General features: G+C 51.4%; 5 protein-coding genes across 5 annotated transcripts; 3 read left to right on the plus strand and 2 right to left on the minus strand.

Annotated features, from left to right (window-relative positions):
* Positions 1 to 1,891: 1,891 nt before the first annotated feature.
* Positions 1,892 to 2,738, plus strand: KRP23_4596 (uncharacterized protein; the record flags this gene model as incomplete). The annotated part of the gene is made up of 3 exons (XM_067889574.1): positions 1,892 to 2,052; positions 2,120 to 2,162; positions 2,571 to 2,738. 3 exons carry the CDS (start codon positions 1,892 to 1,894, stop codon positions 2,736 to 2,738), a joined length of 372 nt encoding a protein of 123 aa, XP_067748721.1.
* A 2,919-nt stretch (positions 2,739 to 5,657) lies between these two features.
* Positions 5,658 to 6,516, minus strand: KRP23_4597 (uncharacterized protein; the record flags this gene model as incomplete). Its single annotated transcript, XM_067889575.1, has 3 exons — positions 5,658 to 5,886; positions 6,151 to 6,288; positions 6,356 to 6,516. 3 exons carry the CDS (start codon positions 6,514 to 6,516, stop codon positions 5,658 to 5,660), a joined length of 528 nt encoding a protein of 175 aa, XP_067748722.1.
* A 5,923-nt stretch (positions 6,517 to 12,439) lies between these two features.
* KRP23_4598 (Bidirectional sugar transporter SWEET17) lies at positions 12,440 to 13,420 on the plus strand (the record flags this gene model as incomplete). The annotated part of the gene is made up of 1 exon (XM_067889576.1): positions 12,440 to 13,420. The coding sequence occupies one exon, from the start codon at positions 12,440 to 12,442 to the stop codon at positions 13,418 to 13,420; it is 981 nt and encodes a 326-aa protein (XP_067748723.1).
* Positions 13,421 to 14,202: 782 nt separating this feature from the next.
* Positions 14,203 to 15,027, plus strand: KRP23_4599 (Bidirectional sugar transporter SWEET7; the record flags this gene model as incomplete). Its single annotated transcript, XM_067889577.1, has 1 exon — positions 14,203 to 15,027. One exon carries the CDS (start codon positions 14,203 to 14,205, stop codon positions 15,025 to 15,027), a length of 825 nt encoding a protein of 274 aa, XP_067748724.1.
* Positions 15,028 to 19,974: 4,947 nt separating this feature from the next.
* Positions 19,975 to 21,747, minus strand: KRP23_4600 (uncharacterized protein; the record flags this gene model as incomplete). Its single annotated transcript, XM_067889578.1, has 3 exons — positions 19,975 to 20,035; positions 20,998 to 21,060; positions 21,122 to 21,747. The coding sequence occupies 3 exons, from the start codon at positions 21,745 to 21,747 to the stop codon at positions 19,975 to 19,977; spliced, it is 750 nt and encodes a 249-aa protein (XP_067748725.1).
* Between the last annotated feature and the right edge of the window lie 1,441 nt (positions 21,748 to 23,188).

Consider the following 23,188-nt stretch of genomic DNA (forward strand, 5'->3'; position numbering starts at 1 on the left):
ACAACTGATACTGCCTCGATATCGGCATATTGCTATTAAGGTGATTCGCTGGAGGTCAACTCGGTTGCCGATGGATCTAACGGGAGGTCATATTATCGAGGTGATTGGTGCGTGGACAGGTGGTCTCATTTCGGTGTGTCGGTGGAGTTGCAGGGGCTTGGTGAATAGTGCACATGATCGACGCTGGAAAGACCCGCGACAATTGCTGTGGGTAGCGCTGCTTCCTGTTCAGGTTTTTCAGATTATCCCTGCTCGGCAGTCAAGCTTTGCAGTAGCTCAGCACTATATCGAACACAGGTTGTGATCCCAAACGAACCAAACGAACCAGTAATACCCCTCGAACCAAGGCTCGGAATTTTATCGGTTCGAACCAAGGCTCGGTTAATCTTCGTTCATACCGAGGATTGGGATCTTTACCATGGAGAGGATTTCGAGGCATAGTTCCAGGGAGAAAACCGGTCGTGAGATTATCGTACGAATGGGAAGTGGTGGGAACTGTAAAGTTGCAGCTCATTGACCCAAGTACAAACGAGTGGGAAGATGGCAGCGACGTTTTAGCAACGGCCAAGAGCCTGCGTCCACGAAGACAGCTACGCCAGTGAAATTACATCTATGTTGTTAAGCCATGGAGCTATATTATTATGAAGACCGCGGCTAGAAATCGCACGGTGGCTTCCGAATTCCGCGAGGTTCCAGCTCTCCAAGTCGTACGGATCACGGAGGAACCGCGACGTAGCCGCCTTGGACTTCCAGCTGTGGCGCCCACTGGAGCTCTCTAAACACGACAGATCGACTCTCGACAGACAACCCCGCGAGTTTCGGCTGCGGGCTCCATGGACTCTGCGGACGAGTGTCGTCGTGCACTGCGTGGGCAACGACGCCACGGAAGAATAGGAAGCGGTCTCGTGGGTCGACAGAGGTAGACGAGCCCCGCTCGTCCAGGTGCTCTTCCAACACAAACGTCATGCTGACACGTTGAACGACAGTGCCGAGGCTACGTTTGCTCCTGTCGTGACCCCCGCGGGTTCGACCACTACTGTGCGTGTCCAAGCTACTTTGTCTACACGCGTACAAGTCGACTTCAAGCGTGTGTGTTCTGTCGGAGAAGCGCGCAGCATAGTCTCCAATGGACCATCCTCCAGAAGTCTGCAACATCCACTTGCGCGTTTGTGTTCGGTGCAGGGTGGAGCGTCTATATGGCGAATTTTCGGTTTCTGTTCAAGATATTTTTTTCTAACTAAACCTATGAACATATTTGTAATTTTCAGAACGTGCTAAGTATATATGTAAACGTCGCAAAGCTGTATACAAGTAACTGTATACCATGTGTACCAAGAAGGGTTGCTTAAGTGCGCGCTTACACTACGGCAGTCGTTCGCTCACTGGCGATCCGTTGCTCCCACCCAGTCGCATTTTCAATAGACGGAAGCTCCCCAGAGTATCCGAAGAGCCTGTCAGAAGCGAAGCCTGCCATGCGGCATCGTATCCATCGTAGCACCGCGTACGGCCGTTGCTGTGCGATTTGCAAGTGGACATCGCGTCCCCATTCGCTTTGTCACGCAGGAGGCCGTCCTCCTGCATCAATCGTTTAGGGACTTGCAGTGTGATTTGAACCGTCGCGCTGCAGACGGGATCCAGTCGAAAGCACTGGCGGTGAGCGAATCTGGGACCCCCCAGGAGTGAGTTACGCTCGCGACTGAAGGATGCGCTCGTCCTATCGGACTTGATTAGACCGGGACTTCAACATTTTTTCGCCAATGACAAGGAATGAGGCCTGCACATCGCTCTGCGAATCGGCGCCGTACGTCAGTCAGCGAAACCTCCTTGCTCAATTCAGCACGACTGTCACTTTTCGATCCGCTTCGAGCTTCGCAGCACGTTTTTAGAGGCCATGGCGGTCTGGGTGACGATTCTTCGCGTGGTGACGTCCATTGTCCAAATCGGCATGGTCCTGAGCCCGGGGCCCGATATCATCAACGTTCACAAACACAAGACCACGGGTGAGATGGCGGCGCTCCCGTTAGTAGCAATGGTCGTCAACAACCACCTATGGTACGTCGCTCGGGTGCGAATCGCCTTGCTGTTTGACTCGCTAACCGCTTGTTTTCGTTATCCGTAGGACGTTGTACGGGTACCTAACCGACAGCATCTTCCCACTCATGGTGACACAGCTCTTCGGCGAGCTCACCGCGATTGTATTCACGGCAGTGTACTACCGCTGGACAAAGGACCGACCAGCTCTCAATAGACTTCTTGCTTGGGGGTTCCTAGCGTACGCTGCCACCACGTTGTACGCGGTGCTGGGGATTACTCGAGTCACGAACCAAAATGACGATCAAGTGGGCAAGACGTTGGGCTACGTCGGCGTGATCATCAATATTTGGATGTACGCGTCTCCGCTGGGCACGGTCCGCCACGTGCTGAAGACACAGTCGGCAGCGTCATTGCCGATCAACCTGAGCATCTCCATGTTCTTCACCACGGCCTTGTGGGTCGCCATCTCCATCGTCGACGACGATATGCTCATCATGTCGCTCAACATTGCAGGCTTCCTGCTGAGCATCATCCAGATCGCGTTGTACCTCCGTTTCCGGCCTACGATCAGTCAAGACGAGGCGTTCGAGTTCACCAACAAGCAGATTGCGATCGTGATTTCGCCCAAGACTGGGGCGCTAGAACCTAGCAAGAGCCCCATGTACCAGTCGCTAGCGTCGCCAGTAGAGACGACACGGTCGTGAGGCCCCCGTAGGCGATAAAACTACACGTAACTAAACTTCTCTTAAGAGCTTAACAAAATAGTTTCCTAGCCTTCCTGCTCGAGAATTCACACCGATGCGTCTGTGTTTGCAGTCCCAACTTCATCGACGATGTGTTGTTGAGAGCAAATGCGGTTGTGCCTCCACCTTTTGCAGTAAGCTTGTTATAGTTGCAGCAGTGCGACCAGCGGGAACCAAACGAGTGACCGACGAGGACGAAGATGGGCCCTTCCCATCACGAGTTTAGACAGCGATCGAGGAAAAGGCAACGCGACCCTTGTTGTGCAACACGCTGGTGCCAATGTACCGGGCAATCGGCACCCGAACACCTGAGCTCACTTTTGAAATCACTTCCTGGGTCATGGGGGGCTGGGTGACGCTTCTTCGCGTGGCGACTTCCATTGCGCAGTGCGGCATGATCCTGAGCCCCGGGCCCGACATTTACAACGTTCACAAGAGCAAAGGCACTGGCGAAATGGCGGCGCTCCCTCTAGTCGCTATGGTGGTCAACAACTACCTTTGGTACGTGCTTTGGCTGTTGATAAATCGCTTGGCACTGCTGACCTTCGGACTTGCCCCCAGGACGGTGTACGGCTACTTGACAGACAGCGTTTTCCCACTCATGGTGACGCAACTCTTCGGTGAGATCGCATCCATCGTGTTCACGGCCATTTACTATCGCTGGTGTGCCGACCGCCGTGCTCTTCACCAACTACTGGCAGGGGGTATGGCCCTCTGTACTGCCTTCACGATTTACATTGTGTTGGGGGTCACGGGGGTCACTCGCCAGAACGATGATCAGGTGGGTACGACGCTGGGGTACGTCGGTTTGGTGATCAACCTCTGGATGTACGCTTCTCCGCTGGGCACAATTCGACACGTCATAAAGACCAAGTCCGCGGCGTCCTTGCCGATTAACATCAGCGTGATGATGCTCTTCAACACTGTGTTCTGGGTAGCACTTGCGATCGTTGACAACGACTTGATCATCATGTCGCTCAATATCACGGGCATCTTGCTCAGCATCACCCAGATCGCGGTGTACATGCGTTTCCGACCAAGGCGATTGACCGTCGCTCAAGATGAAGCGTTTGAGTTTACAGACACGCACATTTCGATGGTTGCCTCCCCCAAGGACGGTGGCGAAGGTGTCAAGAGCCCAGTGTATCAGCCGCTAGCGTCACCAATAGAGAAGACGCGAGTTTGAGGGCTTGAAGCTGCAGCGACTCGATAACACTTGTCTTGAATAAATGGATGCTTCGTTTCGAGAAAAGATGGTGATTGTATTGGAACATCGACTTACGCAACTACAATCGGTGAAGGTAGGGACTTGTAAGCCGGACTCTCGAGGAAAGCGATGATACCACCACCCTTGGCAGACGGTGATACGACTGGCGATTCGTCGCTTGTTCCATACTGTTGACATTGAAATGGTTCCTCACCACGACTCGGACGGTAGATGTGGTACAGCACCATTTGAACTGCGCCCAACAAGACGCCGGCTGCGTTCAACCCCGCGATGAAGTAGTCGCTGTCGAGGAGACCCGTCGCAACCCACAGCACGGAGGACACGAGTATCATCAGACTCATGTTAATGGGGATGGAGGCGGCCGACTTGGTCTCCACGACACGCTTCAGAGTCCCCAGCGGCGACGCGAATACGCCGACACTGAAAACGAGGCCGAAGTAGCCAAGCGACGTGCTTGCTTCCTCAAACGATTGGCTAGTGACACCCGTCACGACGAGCACGAAGTAGAGCGTCACCGCACAGTGAAGTGCAAACGCCCACGCATAGGCCTTGAGCAGCTTTATGCGCGTATCCTCCGGGCTCCAACGAAAGTAGACGATGTTGAAAGCAATCGCGGCGAGTTGACCGAAGCCCTGGGTGATCCCGACAGGGAAGATACTCCCCTCTAGATAGCCATAGAGCATCCAGAGATGAGTGTTGGGCAGCATACAGACGAGTGGAAGTGCAGGCATTTCTCCAATGCTCTTTCGGCGATGGATATTGTACATGTCCGGCGCGAGGCTGAGACTCAGCATAACCTGGCCGATGGTGGTTACGACATTCAGCACAGTCATCCAGTCGCCCATGGTTGAGTGGATCGAGGAAAAGTGTGAGCTTGAGGGGGCAGGGAGAAATGAAGAGTGAGAGAGCTCCATTTTGACGATCCGCTGGCTGCCAGCGATGCAGATAATATCACAAAATATGCATGCGTTTAGCAAACCGCAATACAAGTGACGAAACCCAAACAGGCTGGATAGGATGAACTGCGTACGCAGCTTCTTTACACTTTTGGGACTTGTGGGAGACGTTGAACAAGCAATAGGAGCGCACGGCACAATGCGTGCTGCATTCAGACAGGCAACAAAGTACATGTAAGCTTAGTGGCTGGCCATTCCTGAAACGACCCATAGCGACGTCGATACGAATCAGCACGAGGCTCAGGTTGACCGGGATAGACCCCTCTCTATCACGTGCTTAAGGGTGCCCAGCGGGGACGCCAACATCCGCCGACGTACCCGATATACGTGCTGACTTCAGAATCTGACTGGTACGTGGCACCCAGCAGCCCAAACGTACAAGCTCCTTGCGCTTATCCGGCACACTATAGTGCCACCAACCGATGCACGGATGCCATCCTCCCAGTAACAGTGCCGATAGCATTCTCTCCTTCCATTGTCAATTGCAGTGTAAACGTGATTTGTGTAAACGTGATTTGGTGGCGGTAAAATAGCTGGCTACATTGCGCTAGTCGACCAACCCCGGCCTCACGAGGCAACTTGCATATTCCACATGAATGGTTCTACATGGACAGCTCCTTGAAGCTACGACAACTACATGTACGAGTGCGTGTTCATTACAAAAGGTGTAGCCTGTATTTGTCTCTGGCAAGTGCCTCAGACGGCTTTGCCTGCATTCGGCGACGAGAGCGGCTTGTAGGCGGGGTTCTGGACGGACACCATAGTACCAGCGCTCTTGGATGTGGGCGACGCGACGACTGGCAGCTCTCCGTTCGTGCCCGCTGCCGCAATCCCGCCTCCACTGGGGCGGTAAATGTAGTAGAGCACCATCTGAATTGCACCCAGCACAACGCCCACCAAGTTGAGACCCGTGATGAAGTTGTCGCTGTCGAGCACACCCGTGGCCACCCACAGAACGGAGGACGCGAAGATCATAAAACTGAGGTTGATCGGAATGGACGAGGCCGACTTGGTTTGCACGACGTGCTTCAGGGTGGCGAACGGCGACGCAAACATGCAGACGTTGATGGAAACACCGAAGTATCCCAGCAAGGTACTCGAGTCGTAGTTCGACTGGCCCAGGACGCCGGCGAGAGCAAACACAAAGTAGAGCGTGACGATGCAGTGCAACACGATCCCTCCCACGTACAGCTTGAGTGAGTCTTTGCGCGTTTGCATCAGGCTCCAGCGGAAGTAGATGATGTTGAACACGAAGGCAGCGAGCTGGCCGATGCCCTGGGAGACTGCGACCGGGAAGATGCTGTTTCTCAGAATGCCGTAGCACATCCTGTTCCATGCAGCAAGCGGGGGCAGTGAGCAAGCTGCCGAACGTTGTTATCGAGATCGAGACTTACCACACGTGGCAGTTGACGAGCATAGACATAATCGGCAGGACAGACATTTCCCCGGTGCCTTTGTTGCGATGGATCGTGTACATATCCGGCCCGAGGCTGAGGTTCAGCATGACTTGTCCGAGAGCAGTCGCCACATCGAGCACAGTCTTCCAGCCGGTCATGTTGATTTGTTTCTCCGCGGTAGAACTTGTCCTTGTTGCTGTGTGCAGCTAGCAGTAAGTTGAGGAATAGGAGCTCTTGGCCACGATCGATGCGGCTTGTGGAAGTGAAAAGTCAAGCACCTCGATTGGATGGTGCAGTTGGTGATTGGTTGGATCGAGCATGTAAACAATCGGCTTGGGTGGAAGTGCACTGTCACTCACACACGATTGATGCGGGCCATCGCTTCAGCCGATTCGCTTGAAGGTTGTGGGCATTCGAGTAGCTACAGTAGACATCAAAACGTAACGTCCAACTAAAACGATGAGGTCGAGAAATGAACATTATTGTCAAAGCCAACGTGACTTATTTCGACACCTGAGTGGGTTCGAGAGACGAATGCTTGGTGTCAGCAAGATAAACAAAGCCACAGAGCACTCACGTCTTGAGTGCTAGCGCAACGTGAGCGTTTTCAATGGAGCCTCGTTGGTTTTCTGAGCAAAGCGATTAGAGCGCGTGAATGTGACACAAAATATTTGAGCCTTGAGGAATAAATTGCTGAGAATTCGATTTGATGCTGATTTTAAAACCTTTGTCTGCGATCGGCAAGGTTTTCATTTCTTTACGGGGATCCGTGGCGATAGAAGCGGTTTGTACGCTGGGCTTTCGCCAAGCGCAGCGGTGGTGGCATTGTCAATGACAACGGTTAGATCTCCGTCTTCGATATTGGACTGCGCCTTCACCTCGCTTGATCTGTAGATGTAGTACACCACGATTTGGATGAAGCTAAGCACTGTGCCGATCGCGTTGATGCCCCAGACGAAGAAGTCGTCGTCTACGATTCCCGACGCCAACCACAACGAAGCGGACACAAAAATCATGGCACTCAGGTTAATCGGAATGGAGGCGGAGGACTTGGTCTCGATCACATGCTTGAGCGTGGCTAACGGCGATGCGTACATCCAAATGTTGATGACGATTGCAGCGTATCCCACCCAGTCTCCGACGCTACCCTTGGTTTGGTTTGTAACGCCTGACACGCCTAGCACCGTGTAGATCGAAAACGCGCAATGCACAACGAAGGCCCGAGTGTACAATTTGAGGAGATCTGTGCGCTTCTCCGGCACGCTCCAGCGGAAATAGACGATGTTGTACGAGAGCGCTGCCAGCTGGCTGAACGCTTGGGTAGCAAAGATTGGAAACATGTTGTCCGCCAAGTAGCCGTAGAGCATCCTGGAACCAGAGTCAGCCTCGAGTGTTACGTATTGGATTCGGGCACGACGAAAACGTACCAAGCATGGTTGTTGACGGCCATCGCCACGAGTGGAAGGGCAGCCATCTCCCCTGTGCCTTTGCGCCTGTGAACGTTGTAGATATCCGGCGTAAGACTGAGGCTCAAAATGACCTGCGCGATGGCTGTCGCTACGTTGAGGATGGCAACCCAAATGCTCATCGTCGTCTCTGCTGCCTTAAAGGGTTCTGCGTCTAGGACGACGTTGTGAGTAGTAATGGGCGAAAAGGAAAATGATAAACTCCGTGGGCGATGTGCCTGTGCAATTATCCGGACAAGATCACATGCTCAGATTTGACATCCCCAGGACTGGAGATTAGCACCGGAACTCGCTACGTTGTAAGGCGCGCGCTTTACTCTGTTCACGGGTAAACGGCGTGATTGGAGGTTTCGATAACTGTTCATCCAAACGAGCTGTTTGGAATGCGGCCTTCGCAGCACCACTGGTTCAGAGACACCTCCTCTGAGTCAACAATTCGCGTGTAGTATTAAACCGTCACCGGCGATGATATTGGCTTGAAAGCGGGGCATTCGTCAAGCATTGTATAATCGTTTTTGGGAGAAACAACGATGACGGACACGATATTTGTCGGATCTTCTTGGCCCATCGACATGTCTTCGTTTCGACTCGGTCTGTATGTGTAGTACACCACGATCTGGATGAAGCTCAGGGACGCACCAACTGCGTTGATCCCCGTGATGAAGAAGTCGCTGTCTATGATGCCTGTCCCGAGCCACAGCAAGGTTGAAACCAAGATCATGGCGCTTAGGTTGATCGGGATGGAGTCAGAGTTCTTGGTTTCCACGACATGCTTCAGCGTGGCCAGCGGAGACGCGTACATCCAGACGTTAACGACGACCCCGGCGTATCCAAGCCAAGTGCCAACGTCGGCCTTGGTTTGCCTAGTGATGCCCGCCAAACCGAGAGCAAAGTAGGCTGAGACTGCGCAATGCAGAACGAAGGCCCGGGTGTAGAGCTTGAGGAGCTCTATTCGCTTGTGCTCTGAGCTCCAGCGGAAGTAGATAGCATTGTACACTATCGCTGCGAGCTGGCTGAAAGCTTGAGTGACAAGAAGGGGGAACACGTTGTCGGTCAGGTAGCCATAGAGCATCCTGTCGGGGCTAATTGTTAGACTTGTCGTTGCAGAGTAAAGCGAGCTAAAGTGATAGGACGTACCAGAGGTGGTTGTTGACCGCCATCGCTACGAGCGGCAAAGCAACCATCTCACCGATGTGCTTGCGACGATAAACCTTGTAAATATCTGGCGTGGGGCTGAGGCTCAGGATGACCTGGGCAATAGCAGCTGCCACATTCAGCAGAGCGGAGAGCCAACTGCTCATACTGAAGATGCGTGTGTAGGATCCGGGTTCTCCTGGGCAAAATGAAAACTGAAAATGGAGGCATTCTTTACAATCCGAGCGTCGCTCTTTTAAGTATGACTGTAGTCTACAGTGTAGACCCTCCGCACGCTTCGTTGCTGTCATAGGCTAGGATCTAAACGAGTCGATTGGAAGGCCCTGACGCTACCGGTACAGTAGTCTAAACAACTCGATGGGAAGGGATTGCTGGTAGTAAACGGTGCTAGGATCCGACTTTTTGCTGCTGTGGAGACTTGCGTTATACATTAGTTTACTGGGCACTCGCGGAGCTCGTCCCCCTTCGGAGATGCAACAACGACAGGAAGCCTTTCCCTCCGTCATGTATGGACAGCGAGGTTTCTGTGCTTTGATCGTGATTTACTTTGTACTTGAGTCAACAGCACGATTGCTGGCTCAGACATCCCAGGAATTCTGGTCCAGGATACGCCGTTCTAGGTCCTTGCTGAGTGCTATCCTACAGTGCAATTGCAACTCTCCTTCATTCGGGGCCGGAGCTAAGTGCCTACAAGATGTCCTCCGCACATAAAATAGTGATACCCGATCTATCTGAAAGTTCTCTATTTGACCGCTTACTACACTACGCCCTGCCATTAACTAGCGGTGATGGCATCAGCTTATAGTACGCTGGACTCTCGACGAGCACAGTGCTGTGTGCTTCACCCTTGGGGGTGGCAATAACGACAGACACATCCTTCCCAGTGTCAGGGCTAAAGACGTCCTCCGGCTTCTGTCGATACATGAAGTAGATCACGATCTGGATGCAGCTCAAGATAACGCCGACAACGTTGATCACCGCTACGAAGTAGTCGCTGTCTACGATTCCGGCCCCCGCCCACAGCGCTGTGGACACGAGGATCATGACGCACATGTTGATCGGGATGGAGACGGAGGACTTGGTGCTCACAACGTGCTTCAGCGTAGCGAGCGGAGACGAGAACATGGACAAGCTGAAGGCGCACCCAACGTATCCGAGAGACGTGCCCACCTCCGACTTGGTTTGGCCAAAGACACCGGTCACCCCCAGCACCACGTAGAGCGTGACGACGCACCACACGGCGAAGGCAGTTGCGTACATCTTGCGCAGCCGTTGGCGCTTGTCCTCGAGGCTCCAGCGGTAGTAGACGATGTTGTAGAGGATCCCCACGATTTCGCCAAAGAGCTGCGAGCCGAAGAGCGGGAACATGCTGTCGGTGGCGTATCCATACGTCGTCCTGCGCCCATCACGCAAAGTTCAGTTTTGAGTTATCCGGAGGTTAAGTGCAAAGTGTATACATGCATTACGTACCAGAGATGGCAGTTCACGACCATCGTGATGAGCGGCAGCTCGGCGACTTCGCCGATGCTTTTGTTGCGGTGCACCGTGTACATGTCTGGCACGGGGCTCAGGCGCAGCAGGATGTCCGCGACGCCCGTCGCCACGTTCAGAAGCGTCACCCAGAACGTCATGGTGAGCGAAAAGTTGCTTGTTTGTCCTCGTCGACGGCGAGCGAAAGGTTAAATGGCACTGCTTGAAGTGCCTTGCAAGTCGCTCGTTTCATGGGCCATGGTTCATAACCAAACGGCAAGAGATGCGGAGCGGCACAGCATCGGGCTCCAATCCGCGAGTTTGGACGGTTGCCCATGATTGGCCATAAGTAGCCAATAAACCCGGGGATTGGTCCATTTTGGACCAATGCACGCAGGATCGTCCAAACATTGCTGCCATCCTATCGACGATGGCGGTCTCCCCGCCATCAGTTCCCACAACTGTGAGCCTCAACGCACCGGTACAAATTGCACTGTCTGGTTATTAATAATCGACGGTGGGAGGTTTTGCGCTGCCGTTCACTTTCATGTGCGAGGGGTCGAAGAGCAACATTTGGGTGCTCGCTCAAATTGCGAGCTCCATATCTTGCGCCCCCTCAACCACCTTCAGGACGATAGTACGCCCATTTTGAGGCCTGGCCGTTTAAATCATCCATTATTGGACTGAACGACGAGCACACATTTCGAGCCCCCTCTTCCTCTTCAATCCGATTGCCCGAGGAGCAGCCAAAACCTCATGAAGCGCTTTTCGTTCCCACGAGATCTGCTCCCGGTCAGCTCGTGGGAAGCTTGCGTTGCGCACTCAAAGACTTTGCCACTGGACGCAGGGACTGTCTTGGAGACTTTGAAGTGTATATTTCCTGGTTTGCTAAGTACCAGTAACGTTGGAAAGGTTGACACACTGTGTACCGTATAAAAGTACTAGTACGCGCGATTCGCGCGATAACGTCATTGATGACAGATGTGTGGCAAGTCTCGTTTGAAGGATAAAGTCGAGGCGAGACCGGGCAAAGGACATCGTTTGAGGCAATTCTGCCAAGCGTGTTACCGGTATGTGCACGCCTTAGTGCTCTCGCAAGTCTTGATGCCATCGAGGCGGTTGATACCTGCCGATGTAAACCATCGCGGACAGATGCGCGACTGCCACGCAAAAGCCGAGTGATTTCACGTCAAGCAAGTCTGCCGCATCTTTCTGCCTCCGCAAGAGTAACAAAAAAATCAATGGCGCGTGCTTCGTCGAAGAAACGAAAATGGCGAATATTTTGCAGCCGGTGCTCGTGGCGGGGCGCTCTGCTTCACGCGTTCCTTCCTGCCTCTGTCCAGGCAGCGTGTGCTCGCTAGCGCTAATGACAGGCCAAGCGAGGAGAACGAAACTTCGGTATCCATCAACCGTCGCATTGTGACCGGACGGCTCTGGGCTCGACCGCCAGGGGCAGCCCCCCGCGTTGCGGCACCCGACAAATGAGCGAGTGCTGCGCTGTCATTGGTAGGCAGCCCTCGCTGTGGAGCAACGCGTGACTCGCGCTCTGTCACGGACTCATCTATCGTCCGCCCTTCATGCTGCTTGGGGACGAATCGTCGTGCATGCGACGTGTCAAAACTTCAGAAAGTGAGACAAGCCCGTTGTCAATCGCCGGAGCTGTCATTTCCGGAGGCCGGTAACAGCGAGTTGTCCCAATATCTCGAGACCGGAGGAGACCCGGATTTGGTGGATCAGAGTTGAAGCGAATGCAGCACAGTTATGCCCACTCGAAAATGTGTATCGTGGGCGAGACGAGAGACGGCAGACAGACAGCCCTCTGCGCCCTGTCCCGAGACCGCCGAAAATCTCGGCCGGGGAGTCGGCTTGCCCACTCCTGCACCACAGTCACTCTGCAATTTGCTTGCCCGCGCGCAAGTGGTTTCCACTCGGATGCACAAGTGCGTACAAGAAGTCGAGTCCCAGTAAATCTCCACACACACACAACATCATGGTTGACGCCACCGTTCTCCTCGTACTCCGGATCATGACGGCGCTGTCGTCGCTCATGGTCTCTCTGAGCCCGTCCTTCTCCATCTACAAGATCTACAAGAACAAGTCCGTCGGCAACATCTCCGTCGTGCCGTTCGTCTCGCTGCTCGGCAACGCACACATGTGGATGATGTACGGCTACTTCTGCAACAATATCTTCCCCGTCGTTGTCTCCTTCGGCTTCGGCGACTTCGCCGCGATCACCTATATTGCTGTATACTACAAGTTCGCTGAAGACCGCAAGTACGTGCTTCAGATTGTCGGCGGGGCCGTCGCCGTGCTTGGTGCCATCACGCTGTACGCTATCATTGCGGCAACAGGTGCCACGGGGCAGGACTACACTGGTATCAGCCACGTCCTCGGCTACTTGAGCATCGTGGCCGCCATCATTCTGTACGGTGCACCTTTCGAGAAGGCTCTGTTTGTGCTACGCAACAAGAATGCAGCCCCAATTCAATTGCCAATGGTCATTTGTGGCGCGACCAACAACGCGTTGTGGGTCATCTACACGCCTCTGGATAGCAACTGGTTCATGTTCATCCCTAACGCGATCTGTGTCGTGCTTGGTCTCGTGCTCCTGGTGCTGTACGCGATGTACCGACCGAGCAAGGCCGTTCAACAAACTGTGAACCTGCCGGACGAAGACGTCGCCATCACGATCGTGGTCTCGCCCAAGGCCGAAATGCAGGGCAAGGTGGTTAGCGCAAGCCCAAGTTTCCGGCCCATGTCGTCACCACTGCTGCCGTTGAGCCGTGAAAGCTCCTTCCAGCTGAGTTCGTCGGCGCAGAGCCGCGAGAATTCCTTCCACCTGAGCTCGCCGTCGCTGAGCCGCGGCAGTTCTATCCAGCAACTGAGTTCTCCATCCCTCCGTCGGAGTGGCTCGTTCGAGCGCGTCGGCACTGGCGGCGTCCTGCACATTATTCGGGCCCCTCGACAGTAAGTGGCTTAGCTCTAGAATAGTTCAGACCATTAGGACAGTTTGACGGCTGTAGCGCTGGTGGCTGTCACCGAGCCGAGCAGTTGAGTCGTATGCGTCGTACCAGGCGCAATAACTTATCAGCAATTAAATACCAAGATCAACCTCACATCTCGTCCTGCTTCCAACACTCAAACCGCCACGTGACACGAGCCTCTGTGGTGCCCAAATTTCGACGTGTATTTTTTTTTTATGTGTAGCACTGTACTTAAAAGAACTGGTATCAGAATCGGTGGCGACGTCGTATTCAAAAATAAGCTGGAGCCCTCGAATCCAGGGCCTGGAGTCCTGGCTGGACGCAACGGGTGGCAGGCTGCCACTGGCAGCGGCGCTAGCGTTGGTCCCGTCCATGCATTCTCACACTAATGAAATACTTCGATGCCAAGCCCGTCCATGCATTACCGCCTTGGACGAAGTCTGGCAGTATATCGGCGCATCCAATCCTGAGACTGTGACGTCTCGCACGTTCTCGTGGCCGTTAAACAGATGCGCAGGGTTTCCGGTGCGCCAACCAACCCGAAGTCGCGACGCTACATACGATGCATCAAGGCTCGAGAGTTCAACCACTCGTTTGTCCAGCCCATCTCGGCCTTCCTCTCTCCATGTACGAGCCAACCACACGATTGCGGCTAGTGTGCTACCCAAAGCAGGCTTGGTGCAGTTCGTCTCTGACTGGTCTCATTTTGCGATTCACCCGGTGGAGTACAAGTACGAGCAGTTACAAACAATCCATCGCCGAGTTCAACATGTCCAGCTCAGTGGAGTCCGTCTTCCGCGTGATCGCGGCCAGCACGTCGCTTATGATGATTCTGAGCCCCACGCCGGCGGTCTACAAGATCTACAAGACCAAGTCCATCGGCAATACCAGTATCGTCTCGCTAGTGTCCGTGTTTGCCAACTGCCACGTCTGGACGCTGCAGGGTCTATTGACCAACAATTGGTTCCCGGTCTTCTCCACCTTCGTATCGGGGGATTTCATCTCCCTTATCTATATGTTCGTGTTCCTGCGCTACACGTCCGACAGAACGCAAGCCTTGCGAGTCATTGCTGTGTACGCAACCGTTCTCTCGATCATCACTACGTACGCGGTGCTGGGCGGGCTCGGCGTTTTCACGAGTATCAGTAGGGACACCGTGAATTCTATCATGGGCTACATCGCCGTGTGCGTGACGTTGGTGCTCTACAGCTCGCCGTTCCTCAAAATCAAGGACGTCATCAAGTACAAGACCGGCGTCTTCATTCCGATCCACATGGTGATCGCTGGCACGTTCAACAACACAATGTGGATCATATACACACCCATGTCTGGGTTGTGGTTCCTCTTCGTGACCAACGTCTGCTGCGCGGCTCTCGGCGTGGCACAGCTGACTGTGTACATGATCTACCACCCGAGCAAACACCCGCTCGGCTACGGTGCGACGCTGGATGATCTGCTCGAGAAGGAGAGGAATGAAGACGACACCATTTCGATCGCGATCGAGCGCGCAAGCATTCAATCAGCCGACAAAGCGTTTCCGCAGAGCCCCATGTATCAAATGGTCAAGTCCCCACTGGCTCCGCTCCGTTCGTAGGGCGATCGAAAAACAAGCAGTAAGTTAAAATGGAGTTGCCTCAGAGAGCGCTGCCTTCGCCGACACACCCTTTACATGTTCAGAACGACGAGCCATCTCGGCTTGCGTTAGGTGACCGCCGTTGGCACCGGCTACTGTAGCGCCCCCATGTTAACTATAATACCTATGAAATATGTACAGCAGCACCCAAGCAAAAACACGCCATCGTTCGTATACTTTTCCCTACCCTCCAGGGGCGTAATTGGTTTGTACAGATTAGCTTGTACTCAGGGATTGGGCAATGGATTTCGTCTTATTAGTAATATTTGAATAGTTATTTGACAAACTAACTACTAGAATATTTTAATATTAAAATATCACTCTTGGAATGAGTTAAATTGGTAACATTACCGTACAAATCTTATCGAAAGGCACCCCTTGCAGCACCAGGCTGCCCGCGCCATGGGAAAAGATATACGAATAAATTACAGTCACCATGTTCGTAATGTATATTAGCACGAAATTTACGTAATGTAAAAGTAATTCGGTCATCCCGCTTGTTCAGTTGGTGAAAGCGACTGTCGTTGATGCGACATACTAAGGATTGAAACCTCCTCATGGCTACTCGGAAAGTTAAGACATCATTCACCGGTGAAATCTTGGTGCCAGGGTTCCAAGAAAAGTAGGTGTATCTACTTACATCCCCTATGTTTCATTGTCAACGCAGGTGACTGTGCTTTTATTTACTTTTACCACTTTGGACATCCTTTGAGTCGTCATCTGCAGCCTTAAACTTCAACAAAAGATGAATCATGTTCTACAGCTTCTTGTCGTATGCCTCAGCATCATCTAACGGAGGCTGTCCCTGATCAGACAGCACGCTAATCTTCCTGAATTCACCTACGATTGTGCTCTTCGACAACCCATTCCAACTCATCCTACTACAACCTCACGTGTTGGGGGACTCAGTACAAACTTACCACCATCGTGTTGATGCTGTCGAAATTGTTGCTCGATGTCCGCGAGCCAGTGGTCCCGCAACTGGAGATTAAACGGGCGTACCCATGCGATGTCGGCCGGATGGCACATCGATGTGCAGCCAGCCGGGACTTTTAGCATCACAACATTCAGCTCCTTGGCGCATAATTCTCCATTTACCAAGCAAACTTGACCTACGTATGAAGATCGGCAGGACCTGGAAAATTCCGAAGGTAGTACATGTGCTGCAGCCGACATTTCGCCGTGGGTACTACCTCCAGCTGAGTTCGCTTGTGAAGAATCAATGCTTTCTAGCGGTCTCCATTCAACCAAACGCGCAGCTACAAGAAGGTTAAGCCATGGGATGAAGCTGCTCGTGCCATGCTATGCGCACACTGCGTACTGCATCTGATTCGCATCACAAAAGAGGTAGTTTCAAAGTTATATAGTACACATCATGAATACGCTATGCTGCGTGCGGATACTGTCTATTATAGATATGCGGTCTACGTTGTCAAAAAGAACACATCAACGATTAACTATAAGAGTCGGGATCGGTTGCAGATGCCCGCAAGCGGAAGGCAGCTTTCCCTGATGGACAGGACATCGATTTCCGGCTCGCGTGGATTTCTACCAGGTGCGTTATCATGTTATAGCTTACAAGGCATCCAGTTGTAACGAGTACTCTGGTCAACCATGCAAGTGGAAAGTTAAAGTATTGACGTACCAAGAAACCAAGAAAAGCGGCATCTTCAGCTCAGGAACACATCAAACAGACGAGGCGTCTCCAAGAAAACGAAGCTGACATTGGGCAAGAAGCGACTGCCAGAACAGCTTGTTGAGCAAAACACAAAGCCGAATCGTATTCGTCACGATATTTTAGACCGGTTTGAGCCTGAGCGTGCCGTAACCCCCACGCTCTGTCAAGTTCAAAATATCTTTCTTACCACAAGTTGGACCAAATTGAATGAGACCGATTTTATTGAGGACATAGAGACACTAGCGGGGGGTTATAAATTTCATGTTTATTTGAATGATGGAGATCCGTCTTTCTTTGGTTTTAAGTGAGCAAAAATGGAGTATCAATGTTTGGAGATCGATCAGATGAACAGCCCCTAGTCGTCAGAGTTTATTCATATGCTGAAAATGCTTCGTTCCGCTGCGGATTTTGTACTTCATATCGATGTAACAAACAAATTGAACTAGTCTGGCTACCCAACAGCAGTTGTTGGCCTGTCAGATGCTTCACGAGGCTTTCATCCGGTTGGACTCTGTGTGACTTCTCACCTCACGGAGGTGGTAATTACTGCCGCGCTAACACGTACAAGAAACTGACTAGAGAGTCGGCTATAGAAAAGAATGCGCTACGTATTCGGAGTAGGTTAATTGAAGAGATTTACTGTAAAAAAAAGAAACAAGCAGGGTAGGGGTCAACATGATAACAGGAAGGTTGTAAATGTATACCATATCCTCACTTCAACTTCAACGAAACTGTATCAATTCCAATATTTTTTATGTACCACCGTATACGTTTTTCTATGTCTATTAGCTTTTATTGCGGCTGCTAGCTTCTCCGTAATTTATCTTTTCCTTTTAGTCCTTTTGTGAGAACTACCGCTTCTGGTTCTGAAAATTCGGTCGAATTGCAGCTTATCTAAAAGCAATTTCTTCTCTTCACCGTAACGTTCGTCGTTCCAGTCACGATGATCCTTATATGTAAGCGCTGGAAGGACTTTCATCCAGGCTGTCTTTGATTCTTGTGAAACCCTGGTGGCAGCTGCGTTGACGTATCGATAAGCGATTCCGGCATCTTCAGCTTTGATAATCACATTTCTACCCAACTAATCCCCACTTGTCCTATGTCTGGGCTCCCGGAGCGTAGCTCAGTACAACAGCGTGATAAATGAGATTGTTAACAAAAACAACGTCACCAGGTTGCTGCACAACCACATTGGTGAGGGGGGTCTGCAAGCATTCGATTAACAGAATCACATCCGTTCTTGATCCGTGCATAGCGTGTGCAGCCTTGAAATTCCGATAGAAACCCAATTTTTAAAAGTTCGCTTCATGCACGGAGGAATAAACGCCACGCTTCGACTGTGATCGACGTGCATTGGTTCTCTGCTGTTGTGTTGACCCCACGCTTCAAAAGGGTACGCTTACGCCTCTGTTCTAGCAACAGATTGCACCGTAGTGTACGAGCTCAAATGCAACGCGCATTGATCAGCACATGCTACGTCATCTCCTTCAGTGTCTCCCGCTAAGTCTTCACTGAAGTTGATACCACTCTCCCCCTTCGATAGCGTATTCTCTTTCCGGACGTGATCAATTGTTGTAAGCAATGAATTGCATGCCTTGTAAGCTGCGACGTCGTTGCATATCCCGCAAAACGCAAAAACAGTAGCTTCACTTTCGATAGCAGAATCCAATGAAAATGTTTCCTGTCTATACATGACCATGGATCACCTCAACGTTTTCAGCACGTGGCTTAATGACAGGTTACGACCACAGATATCGTCAGTATTGGCGAACTGAATCAACTGTTCAAACAATTGATCCATTTCGTTAGCTCATACGGAGTCTATTTATACCTCCAGCACACGCGAGAAAGCTCCAGGACACAGCGTCGGACGCTGCTAGACGAACAGCAGCCACAGCACGACTTAGCAATGTATGGGTCCAGGGCAGAAAGCGGCACGACACAACTTTGTGGTAGATGTGGCACGACGCGCTGGAAGGCGAGCGCGGCAGGTGTGGTTGTGTCTGAGTTTGGTTGTGTGCAGAAAGCCACCACCATCGAGGTGGTATAGGGCTCATGTAACCCTGTACCTGGACTGTGGATTCGTCACTGCGGCGTGGATTCATAGGATAGGTCACTGGAAGACCGAGCGTTAGCCAGCACGCTTCCGACGGATTCTAGTGACGGATGAATTTGCCCTAGCTCCAGTCGGAGAGCATCTCTCTCGTCGATCGAGTGCGCGATCGCTTATGTGTTGGACACGGGGAACGTGTGAGTTTACAGGGCTGGGCCTTGCAACCCTCAAATTACGCTTCTGCGTCAGCGAGCTCTGTGTGTAACACCGGCGCATGGTTGAGCAGGCCGACAGCTCGGTTCTCGGCATTAACGTTACCAACCGCAAGAGAATAAATGTTGGTCGCTAACTCTTGTAACACATATTGCGCATGGGAGGGGGGAGCGGAGTATTCCAGCAATTAGATATAAGGGATAAGAACGGGCGTCGATTCCAAATTTGCTGCCCGTTTTTGCGCGTTTTGAGTTGTTCCCCTATATGCCAGCTGCCGACGCAAGTTTGTTTTTTCTTGCTTTGTAGTTTTCAATTGCAACCCGACACGCATTCGTTGTTTAGTGATGTAATGTTCTATAACGCGATAACAGCTGAAGATACACAGTTCCATAGGATTATTTACCGCAGCTCGGCCACATATCGTGATTGTTAAAAAAAATGGGAGCATGTTAAAAAAAAACTCTGTAAAACAAATCTAATGTGTAACAACCCGTGTTCGAGGTGCCTGTTAACTCACCCTCGTTGTGATCTCCAGAGTCATCTCCGCTCTCATCATCGTCCGACATGAACTCGCAGTTGTCAGTCATCTCTTTGTTTCATACTTTTATGCGTGCTCATGCGCATTTGTTCACGTATCTGAGGTTAATGATGCAAAATTGGTACCGATTTTGAGCCGCAGCTCGGCCATATTAGATGCAAGGTCATCAGCAATCTGCCCTTAATGCGGACCCAAATTAGCTCGACAGTGGGTAGCTCAGGGTGGTAAGGTCGCATAGTACACTAAATGTCCATAAGAAGTGGAGATTTCCGTCGTTCTATAGATCGTTGAGGGCTTGTTTGCACGGACGAGCATCATCAACTCAGTTTTGGTGTAGTTTGTGTCATACCAAATCTCTAGATGTAAATTTGAGCTTACAAATTTAAAAGTGAACACAATGTACACACCTTTTTCTTCCATCCAAGTCTAAATGTCTGCTTTCAGAGTATTGGAATTCGGGGCAGCATTCGTCTGGTTCTTGTGATAACTGGCACCGTCCATGTAAATACTATAAAAACCATACTTGCACGCCAACACAGCACTCAGATTTGTGAACCACTTTTCAAATTTTTCAATGTTAAAATTCCCGTGGTAATCGTCATCGTGCTTACGCTTTCGGTTGGATTGGCTAACCTCACGCGATCCCTTTATCAGCTTCCGCACAATTCCAGTTTTTTTCACGGCGAATTATACCGGCGGCTACGATTCAAATTCTTTTATAGCAAAGTTTAGCATAAATAATGAATACTTCCTCCGAACGAAAATGATTGGGATAATTAGTTTTTGTAGGTGGTAGAAATGATTGGGACATTTGAGCATGGTCTGTATTAACTACTACAGGTTCTCACTTCGATAAAGGGATCGCCACCTGTAAAGTCGCAAGCTTTATCGAAGACGTCTTCGGGACATGTCAGCACTTCTGGCAGCTCACCCAAGCGGCGAAGCCTCTGCTTCCCCATGTGTGGCAGCGTGTGCTCGTTGCCACCCTCAGCTCGTAGGATACATATCATGACATTCTGAAGAGTGAGAAAAATGTCATCCATCGTGGTGTAGTGCAGCTGGTCGTAGGCATCAATGACTACAACTATCAGTGCGTCGATGCCGTAGATGGGTTTCTCGATCTGGATCGCCTGGATTGAAGCCAAAAATCCCAAGTCAAGAACATTCAAGTCAGGTGAGTTCGCAGGCTGAGAGAACAGGTGGATATTCCACCCATCGGCTGTCCCCGCCGCAACGATGTCTGGATCATCAGCAAACACGTGCGGCTTGGCGTTGTCTTGCTGGATGAGGATCGGCTTTTTACGGTCGCGCGCTGGCCATTTTGACTTGATCGCTGGAAACACTGCCTCCAGCAGAAACCGCTTGATAACCTCGCGATCGACAGAGGCGATATTTCGGGTGAGAACGGTTCCCCGGGGCCGGTTGATACTTGCTCGCTGTGCGACGTACTCCTCTGTTAGTGGCCAGATACCGAGTTTGCCATCGAACATGGTCTTGCGATTGTAGTCGTATCTAGAGAGATATCGGTACGTTAGATTGCGTAGGTTACATCACATAAAATTGTAGAGGTTACCTTGGCCGTGCAATCGCTGCGAGAAACATAGTCTTAGGAATGAAGCGCTTGCTTCGACGATGTCGCTGCGGTGCTTCCTCGTCGGGAAGAAGCAGGTATGTGCGACCGTCAACGTCCTCGTTGAGCCACTTCTCATCGATATGCACTACATCGTACATTCCCTCGAATTGACAGGTGCGCTCGTCAATGAACGAGAGCGCATGACGCACGCGCTCTCTCTTCTGCTTATCGGTCAGCAGCGGCTTGATGCGCCCTGACCGACGCGCAAGATGCCCCTCCGCAAGCAGCGTTCGCACCAGGGACCCAGAGACGCCGTTACGAGCCGCCGTCGATGCTACCCGCCGCCGCTCCGTCACTGGAATTGCCGAAAATCTTCTCGCCAGCTCGGCGCGATCGTACGGCTTGCGCCCCGAGTATCCTTTGATCTTGCTCTCGGGAGCACCTCCCACGACACCTAGCGCCATGTTCTCCGTGTAGCGCTTCCATACGCGGTCAATCGTGTGCCAGTGGCAGCCATATTCCTTTGCCAAGTCTGCGTACGTGCCATGAGGCACCTTGCCATCCGTAGAGTTCCGCAGGATGTCGTTTACGATTGCGCGCCTTGTAGAATCGGAAAAGTTCCCCATGTGCACTGTTTTCAGTCGCAGAAGTGTGATGCGCACCGTCAGCGGGTGATTCTAAACTGATGGTTCCCAGGCAGCCCACGCCAACTTTCATTGCTCAGTCAATTTTGCGCAAACGAATCCGAAAAAGGTATGCTAATGCAGCTCTAATCGCTTCCGAGGAACTCATCCAATGAGCAGGCGAAAATGTTCAACATTGACGGAATTATGCAAAGTTTTGGCCAATTATCCCAATCATTTTCGTTCGGAGGAAGTAACACACAAATAATATAATCTTTCTTCGGACCGTTACCGCTCTTTGTAAACCGGTTTTTATTCTGATCGACCCCAGACAGTTTAGCAACGTGGTGCAAGCTGCAAAATGTTTCATCCAAATACACTTCCGGTCGTTCAGGAAATTTTCTTCTGTTACGGTTGGCCAGTTTTTTCCCCAGATATTGCGCCCAACATACAACATTTGCAGTAGATTCTGCCAAAATATTGCGCGATTTCCCCTTTATAAATCGTATGCCCATACGTCGAAGCATATGATGGAGAGAACACACAGAAATCGAGATGTCGTGCACTTCTTTTAACCGTTTGGCTAATTTCGGCGCAGCAACAAATTTCCTGCTCTTGTTTATTTCGGAATCCAGCTCACACACCAAGGGATGCAAAGATTACCCATGCTTGGCCGGTCTACCAGATGACGTGTTGCCTACCATCTGACATATAGTATGATTCGACCAATGAAATGTTAATATTGATATATAACAGCAATAAAAGCAAGGAAGACGAACCGAGGCGAACTTTGGGTTGTGGTACTTTAGGTGGGCCAGGGGAGCAGTAGACTCCCGGAGATTTACAGGAAGTCGGCAGGCGCCACGTCGAGAATTGGTCCCTTAGAGAAACATTCGGAATACACGACGGGTTGAACGCAAGTGAAATTGGATTTATACGGAACGGTATGGTTCGGTTCAGTCTAGGTTCGATAATCAATTGTCGGTGCTCAATGCTCGACGCTTGATGTTTCAACCTCAAGGTTGAACTTTAAGGGGCGCTTCTCGGAGGGCGTAAATAAGATTGCATCGTTGGACAGTGTGCTAAGAACACGAAACGCCTTTGCTTAATCAGTGTATGGAGGTAAACCGAACGTAGTTTGAGATCGGCGCAAGTCATTGAAAAATCGTATGGGCAGCAGACAAGAGCTCAGGCAAAGCAATACACGTTTCTTGGCACGAAGTCTTTCCCTCGTCTATTTCTGGGAAGTACAACGCGCGTTTCAGTTGATCGAGAAACACTTGCTGTGTGTTCTCTCTCTCTCTCTCTCTCTCTCTCTCTCTCTCTCTCTCTCTCTCTCTCTCCACCTCCATCACCACCTCATACACACACAACCCGTGTCTGACAAGAAGTCAAATAAAACTCAAATCCCGCGAGGTCAGGTATAACAACAAAGTTCTGCAAG

The sequence above is a fragment of the Phytophthora ramorum genome, assembly GCF_020800215.1.
Source record: "Phytophthora ramorum isolate Pr-102 chromosome Unknown Phyram_PR-102_s0003, whole genome shotgun sequence".
Classification (NCBI taxonomy): Eukaryota; Oomycota; class Peronosporomycetes; order Peronosporales; family Peronosporaceae; genus Phytophthora; species Phytophthora ramorum.